The 8,386-nt window shown below is 52.0% G+C and overlaps 1 protein-coding gene across 4 annotated transcripts in view; it reads left to right on the top strand.

Annotated features, from left to right (window-relative positions):
- The window catches only part of LOC311239190 (pre-B-cell leukemia transcription factor 1-like), a 126,492-nt gene that overhangs the window by 100,083 nt on the left and 18,023 nt on the right, over positions 1-8,386 (top strand). For 2 of the 4 annotated variants that reach the window (XM_084327470.1, XM_084327468.1), the window contains exons 3-4: positions 6,364-6,605; positions 8,007-8,197. In XM_084327470.1, the coding sequence (XP_084183596.1) occupies positions 6,364-6,605; positions 8,007-8,197 (433 nt within the window). Of the gene's footprint in view, positions 1-6,363; positions 6,606-8,003; positions 8,198-8,386 lie in introns of all 4 variants that reach the window. The other 2 variants (XM_084327469.1, XM_084327467.1) reach the window with 1 other exon arrangement.

Raw genomic sequence — 8,386 nt, 5'->3', positions numbered from 1 at the left:
AGTACTAACATATTCTCATGCTCATGTGTGCACAGCCACAAACAGACACACACACACACACACAGATGCAAATGTATGGTCTCTGTCTGAACTCCTGACCTTTTCTGTCCATCTGACAGCCATTGACATGTGCCTCTTGAGCTGGGTGTGCTCACTCACGTGGGTGAGCTCAGCTGACGGGTAGTAGTGAAGGGGGTTCTCCTCAAGGCCCGGGTGGAACCGTTTGAATTTGGGGACCCAATTTGCAGGACAAAGGTAGGATGCAGATGATGAATAACACCCCAAACTGGCTGTATTTATTATGGAAACTAAAGGCAAGCAGGAACACAGGAAACATAAATGAATAGAAAGTCACGTAACATAAACTAATGAGCGGACAATAACAGGGGGAATGGAACTTAAATACACTGTCTGGGGCAAGTGGCCAGGGAGCTGAAGAATGTGGCTGGCAGCAGGAGTGTAGGACCGGAGGCTGGCAGCAGGAGTGTAGGACCGGAGGCTGGCAGCGGGAGTGTAGGACCAGAGGCTGGCAGCGGGAGTGTAGGACCAGAGGCTGGCAGCGGGAGTGTAGGACCGGAGGCTGGCAGCGGGAGTGTAGGACCGGAGGCTGGCAGCAGGAGTGTAGGACTAGAGGCTGGCAGCGGGAGTGTAAGACTAGAGGCTGGCAGCGGGAGTGTAGGACCAGAGGCTGGCAGCGGGAGTGTAGGACCAGAGGCTGGCAGCAGGAGTGTAGGACCAGAGGCTGGCAGCAGGAGTGTAGGACTGGAGGCTGGCAGCGGGAGTGTAGGACCGGAGGCTGGCAGCAGGAGTGTAGGACCGGAGGCTGGCAGCGGGAGTGTAAGACTAGAGGCTGGCAGCAGGAGTGTAGGACCAGAGGCTGGCAGCGGGAGTGTAGGACCAGAGGCTGGCAGCAGGAGTGTAAGACTAGAGGCTGGCAGCAGGAGTGTAGGACCAGAGGCTGGTAGCGGGAGTGTAAGACTAGAGGCTGGCAGCAGGAGTGTAGGACCGGAGGCTGGCAGCAGGAGTGTAGGACCAGAGGCTGGTAGCGGGAGTGTAAGACTAGAGGCTGGCAGCAGGAGTGTAGGACCGGAGGCTGGCAGCGGGAGTGTAAGACTAGAGGCTGGTAGCAGGAGTGTAGGACCGGAGGCTGGCAGCGGGAGTGTAGGACCGGAGGCTGGCAGCGGGAGTGTAGGACCGGAGGCTGGTAGCAGGAGTGTAGGACCGGAGGCTGGCAGCAGGAGTGCAGGACCAGAGGCTGGCAGCGGGAGTGTAAGACTGGAGGCTGGCAGCGGGAGTGTAAGACTAGAGGCTGGTAGCAGGAGTGTAGGACCGGAGGCTGGCAGCGGGAGTGTAGGACCGGAGGCTGGCAGCGGGAGTGTAGGACCGGAGGCTGGTAGCAGGAGTGTAAGACTGGAGGCTGGCAGCAGGAGTGTAGGACCGGAGGCTGGCAGCGGGAGTGTAGGACCGGAGGCTGGCAGCGGGAGTGTAAGACTGGAGGCTGGCAGCGGGAGTGTAAGACTAGAGGCTGGTAGCAGGAGTGTAGGACCGGAGGCTGGCAGCGGGAGTGTAGGACCGGAGGCTGGCAGCGGGAGTGTAGGACCGGAGGCTGGCAGCAGGAGTGTAGGACCGGAGGCTGGCAGCAGGAGTGTAGGACCAGAGGCTGGCAGCGTGAGTGTAGGACCGGAGGCTGGCAGCAGGAGTGTAGGACCGGAGGCTGGCAGCAGGAGTGTAAGACTAGAGGCTGGCAGCAGGAGTGCAGGACCAGAGGCTGGCAGCGGGAGTGTAAGACTAGAGGCTGGTAGCGTGAGTGTAGGACCGGAGGCTGGCAGCAGGAGTGTAAGACTAGAGGCTGGCAGCAGGAGTGTAGGACCGGAGGCTGGTAGCGGGAGTGTAGGACCAGATGCTGGCAGCAGGAGTGTAGGACCGGAGGCTGGCAGCAGGAGTGTAGGACCGGAGGCTGGCAGCAGGAGTGCAGGACCGGAGGCTGGCAGCAGGAGTGTAGGACCGGAGGCTGGCAGCAGGAGTGTAGGACCAGAGGCTGGCAGCGGGAGTGCAGGACCAGAGGCTGGCAGCAGGAGTGTAGGACCGGAGGCTGGCAGCGGGAGTGTAAGACTAGAGGCTGGCAGCAGGAGTGTAAGACTAGAGGCTGGCAGCAGGAGTGTAGGACCAGAGGCTGGTAGCGGGAGTGTAAGACTAGAGGCTGGTAGCAGGAGTGTAGGACCGGAGGCTGGCAGCGGGAGTGTAAGACTGGAGGCTGGCAGCAGGAGTGTAGGACCGGAGGCTGGCAGCAGGAGTGTAAGACTGGAGGCTGGCAGCGGGAGTGTAAGACTAGAGGCTGGTAGCAGGAGTGTAGGACCGGAGGCTGGCAGCGGGAGTGTAGGACCGGAGGCTGGTAGCGGGAGTGTAAGACTAGAGGCTGGCAGCAGGAGTGTAGGACCGGAGGCTGGCAGCGGGAGTGTAGGACCGGAGGCTGGCAGCAGGAGTGTAGGACCGGAGGCTGGCAGCGGGAGTGTAGGACCAGAGGCTGGCAGCAGGAGTGTAAGACTAGAGGCTGGTAGCGTGAGTGTAGGACCGGAGGCTGGCAGCAGGAGTGTAAGACTAGAGGCTGGCAGCAGGAGTGTAGGACCAGATGCTGGTAGCGGGAGTGTAGGACCAGAGGCTGGCAGCGGGAGTGTAGGACCAGAGGCTGGCAGCGGGAGTGTAGGACCAGATGCTGGTAGCGGGAGTGTAAGACTGGAGGCTGGTAGCGTGAGTGTAGGACCGGAGGCTGGCAGCAGGAGTGCAGGACCGGAGGCTGGCAGCAGGAGTGTAGGATCAGAGGCTGGCAGCAGGAGTGCAGGACCGGAGGCTGGCAGCGGGAGTGTAGGACCAGAGGCTGGTAGCGGGAGTGTAGGACCAGAGGCTGGCAGCGGGAGTGTAGGACCAGAGGCTGGCAGCAGGAGTGTAAGACTAGAGGCTGGCAGCGGGAGTGTAGGACTGGAGGCTGGCAGCGGGAGTGTAAGACCAGAGGCTGGTAGCGGGAGTGTAGGACCAGAGGCTGGCAGCGGGAGTGTAGGACTGGAGGCTGGCAGCGGGAGTGTAGGACTGGAGGCTGGCAGCGGGAGTGTAAGACCGGAGGCTGGCAGCGGGAGTGTAAGACCGGAGGCTGGCAGCGGGAGTGTAAGACCGGAGGCTGGCAGCGGGAGTGTAAGACCGGAGGCTGGCAGCGGGAGTGTAAGACCGGAGGCTGGCAGCGGGAGTGTAGAACTGGAGGCCGATGGCTGGTGGTCTAGTTGGGCATCGGCAGGAGCAACAGACTGGAGATCTGGCTGGCCATCGGCACGTGCGGCCGACAGCTCGAGAACAGGCTGAACCTCTAGTGATGCTGGGCAGTGGAGTCCATATATGGCTCCTGGGGTTCAGACAATGCAGGATTTGGACAGGCTGGTAGCAGGCTAATCGGCTCAGGACAGGGAGGCTGCAGACTCATGAACCTGAGCCTAATCGACTGGAATGCAGGCTGAGATGTAGGCTGGCGGTTGCCATGCTGGTGGCTATCATGATGGTGGCTAGCATGCTGGACATTAGGTTAGCTGGCTGGGTAACAGGTTGAAGGCTAGGAGGCTAGTCGCTAGCAGACAAGCAGGCTAGAGCAAGTTCGTCACAGTTCCAGCTAGTACTGCTGCTAGGCCAGAGTGACATTTTTAAAGCTGCTTCCTTCTGCTCTATAGCCTGGAGGTGATGCTGCTGCAGTAGTTAACGAGGCACTGAACGATGTGAATCGCCTCACCTAATTTGTCCACTGGGTCCATGTCGCGTCCAATCATTCTGTAACAGTTTGTAGTTGGAGGACCAAAGTGCAGGACAAAGGTAGGATACAGATGAAACCCCAAACTGGGTGTATTCATTACAGAAACAAGCAAGCAGGAACACACAAAACATAAACTAACAGGAAGACATGTGGCATAAACTGATGACCAGTCAATAACTAGGGGGAATGAATGAGGATAGTGACAAACTGACGACACTTGGGGTTGATTACAACTGAGACACAACTGGGGCAGATGAGACACAAAGAGGGGAGAGGGGAGGGACTGAGGAGCAGACCGTGACACCGGGAATCCATCTGATCACCAGAGAGCCCAAATAAAACAGTTTTAGAAGATTCAGAAATCTGGCCAATTTCAGACATTTTACATGAATATTATGTATACATGTTTTATATCACATATATTTCTTATATGCCTTATAACACCCATTTAATTTGTGACACAGCTTTATACAGCTTATATTATGACTTATACTTACCATACAATGCTGTATATACAAATCCAACGCTAAGCACAAAAACATTCATAAACTATCAAACTCCTTTAGAGTCCATGGAAACAGCATATTTAGCTTTTTAAGATTGTGGCAAAATATTTCCATCAATTTTCAAACTTTAACATACCGGTATACGGACATGCATCCAGTTGTCCACAATATCGTGTTGTCAGATAGATGAAACATTAATAATGTGAGATTGACCTCCAGAAGTGTTTTTATAGTGGAGTAGATCAAATATATATTTATATTGGATGCCCAGGCAGTGTGATATTGTCTTTGTCAGTAAAGATGGTGGATAGAATGGTTGGTTGTTTTTATTACTACTAGCTCTGCTCCTTTAACTAGGGAGCCTCCTAGTGGCCGGCAGAGGGAGGGCAGTTTGGCTGGCGGTTCAACGTGTTTCATGTTATAAATTATGTTGTAATTGTTCTTTTGGAACTTGCTTTAGCGTCAATGTGATCAGTAAGTCCGGATCTGGTTGTAGAGTCAATAGTTGGAATTCTTACTTGAAAGATTTGCTGACTGTGTGTTGATGCAGGTGGTGGAAGTGTGTGTGTGCGTGTGTGTGTGTGTGTGTGTGTGTGTGTGTGTGTGTGTGTGTGTGTGTGTGTGTGTGTGTGTGTGTGTGTGTGTGTGTGTGTGTGTGTGTGTGTGTGTGTGTGTGTGTGTGTGTGTGTGTGTGTGTGTGTGTGTGTGTGTGTGTGTGTGTGTGTGTGTGTGTGTGTGTGTGCGTGCGTGCGTGCGTGCGTGCGTGTGTGTGTGAGAGAGTGAGAGAAGGAGAGAGAGAGAGGGAGAATGAGATAGAGAAGGAGAGAGAGATGGAGAGAGAGACAGAATATGTCCATTCAGGCATGCTGTGTATGGCATGTTCCGCTCACTAACCCCATCGCAAGAGCTGAGGGAGGCTGAGTGTTGAGTGCCTGTAGGGGTGTGAGTGTTCAGTATGGGCTCAAACTGTTCCACTTAGCCTGGACACCCAGAACAGTGTGAACACAGCTCGCTGGCGGAACCTGTCCCCCAGCAACCTAATGGGAATGACAACAGTGTTAGAACTACCAGGAGGAGTACCTCCTGTACTTGGACTATAGGGAGAAATCCCTGACATGGAGGAAGGGACATGGAGGAAAAAGGGTTGAAGTTTTTCTCACGATGGTTGATTTTCTTCCAAACTATAGTCTAACCCAATTATCCCCCTGGCAACATGGACAGTCAACCGCAGTGATCCACTATCCCAAATGGCGGCTCGTCCCCAGAAATGTAATGTCAACTTCAAATGAATATAATATTGCTGCTGTCCAGCAAAAACCTTGTATCTCAAAAAGAGTAAACTTTTCATGGATTAAAACAATCTAGTTTTTCAGAATGACCCCTATGTAATTTTTAGGTTATTCATTGGGTTTTCAATGTGTAAACAACATGCAAATCACCAAAATCGAAATGATATGAACTGTTGCTTATATGTTCCCTATTTACTGCAGATGATTCCGCTTGAGTCTCTTTAATCTCCTTATACTGGAGGGCATTATTACTTCATCATTTTCTCAGCCAGGTATCTTGACAAGAACTAGATCATATCTCACTCACTGTATTAGTCTGTGTTCCCTTGAAGATAAGCCGTTATTGTTTTAAGCCAGAAAGTCAGCAGCATCGTAGCCTGCTCGTAAGCTGAGCAAAGACGAATGAACTCCGGGGGAAGGTGGTGTTAATTATTTACATGAAATGATATTCAAAATCGATGAAATGATAGTTTTATTATCTGGCGCATAGCTGCCAGACTCCGTGAGCCTGCAGGCTTTTATGGCAGAGACGTGAGCTATTAAAAGGATGTCCATATTTCAGACAGTTCACTTGGTAGACTGGAGTGGAAGGAGTAATTCCGACTCTTCATTGGTGATATTAAAATACCTCTGCCTGGCTATTCGTATGACCCTTACTTTTTCATGTAAACGGTCGTGTTTGCAACATTGCAAGAGGTGTTCCTCTGTGATACTGCCCTGAAAGTGAGTACACAGGCCGGATTAGTGTCCTCATGTTGTCCTCCCCTGTCCTCCACAGTGCTCAGTATCCGTGGCGCCCAGGAGGAGGAGCCTCCAGATGCCCAGCTCATGCGATTGGACAACATGCTGCTGGCAGAGGGCGTGGCCGGGCCGGAGAAAGGGGGCGGGTCAGCAGCGGCGGCGGCGGCGGCGGCAGCGGGGGGTGAGGCCGCTGAGCACACGGTAGAACACTCTGACTACCGGAACAAGCTGGCCCAGATCAGACAGATCTACCACACAGAGCTGGAGAAGTACGAACAGGTAAGGACAGAACCCTGTGTCCCGGTACACTGTCTCCTCTGAGTTCTGCCCTCTCGCTACTCAGCAGAGTTCTGCCTGTCCTCAGCCATCTCCCCTGACTATGCTGGACCAGAACCTATTCTCAGCCATCTCCCCTGACTCTTAAGGATCAAAACCTGTTTACAGAGATAAACAAACGTACACACATGGTCACATCTAATTATTATCTCTAAACACATTGTGTTATCTCTAAAAACAACCCAAAAATGTTTTTATATCCCAATTATTTTTTGAATTCCTGACTTGTGATTATTATGATCTTCAGATGAGCTCCCCCTGGACATTTTGTGAGCAACCAAGCTTTCAGAGGTGATTCCTTTTAGCAGGCAGGGCAGTCATTGTATCAGTCACACACCGGCTATGTTCCGATGACGGTGACATCTTGTCATTCCCCGCTGGAAGTCAAAGCATTGTGGGTTTGTCATCTTCTCCGAGCAAGGCTAGTCATCGCTACCTGTCACTGTGAATACACACCTGAGCATTTCCATGTCACCACGCTAACGTATGCTGCCACGCCAGCCTATGAGTGGGCTGTGTGTGGCGCACGTGCACGTGAGTGTATGTGTGCGCGCGTATGTGTGCGCGTGTGTGTGTGAACAAGCAGAACGGCTGCTCCGTGCATCATTTTGACTGACGTAACCCTGGCAGAGACAGGCGTCAGACACCTTGACTCTGAACGGAGACACATCCAGTGACTGATTCAAACAGATGGTAGCGAGGGTGAGACTGAGAGATGAAAGGCAGTTCAAACCTCCTGAACGTGAATGAGACTGAAAGCCTCCTGTCATCTTAGATATCTTTTCACTTGTCACATTTTCTCTTCGGTTGAATAAAAGTCTTTTTAATATTCAAAGTGCCATGAGTCTCGCTGCCTCCACCACGGTGTAACCGCACTTTGTCTGGTGTGAAACAATGCAGGATTCGCTGCTACTTCTGCTACTATTATTCACACCAGTTCTATGGCTATAGTAATACTACTGTAACTCTGTCAATCACCACTATTCTGATTGCTATGGATGCACCATTATTGTGATACAACTTCTTGAGTGTCTAGGTTCACTGTGTTTCTTTTCTTTTCTTTTTTATTTATCAAGCCCTTCTGATAGTAGTGATTGAATGATTGATTGATCGATCAATCAATAAAGTTCTATTTATATAGCTCATAGTTGCAATGAAATCAAATGGCTTCATCACACAGAACTTTTCAGTGGAATTCTACTGCTAGAGGAACAGCATGGGCCCAGGTTTATTTCATGCTAGCTATTTAGCGAGCACTGCAAATGCAACTTGTTAGCTAAAGAAATCTAGATTTGTATCCAATCAAAAGGCTGAAAAGAAAATGAATGTTGTCTGTATAAGCAGGCATGCAACGAGTTTACCACCCATGTGATGAACCTGCTGAGGGAGCAGTCCAGAACACGACCCATCTCGCCCAAAGAGATCGAGCGCATGGTCAACATCATCCACCGCAAGTTCAGCTCCATCCAGATGCAGCTGAAACAGAGCACCTGTGAAGCCGTCATGATCCTGCGCTCTCGCTTCCTCGATGCCAGGTGTGTGTGTGTGTGTGTGTGTGTGTGTGTGTGTGTGTGTGTGTGTGTGTGTGTGTGTGTGTGTGTGTGTGTGTGTGTGTGTGTGTGTGTGTGTGTGTGTGTGTGTGTGTGTGTGTGTGTGTGTGTGTGTGTGTAGGTGTGTGTGTGTGTGTGTGTGTGTGTGTGTGTGTGTGTGTGTGTGTGTGTGTG

Source organism: Notolepis coatsorum, assembly GCF_963971535.1.
Source record: "Notolepis coatsorum genome assembly, chromosome: 13".
NCBI lineage: Eukaryota > Metazoa > Chordata > Actinopteri > Aulopiformes > Paralepididae > Notolepis > Notolepis coatsorum.
This window is presented reverse-complemented; position numbering and strand designations above follow the sequence as displayed.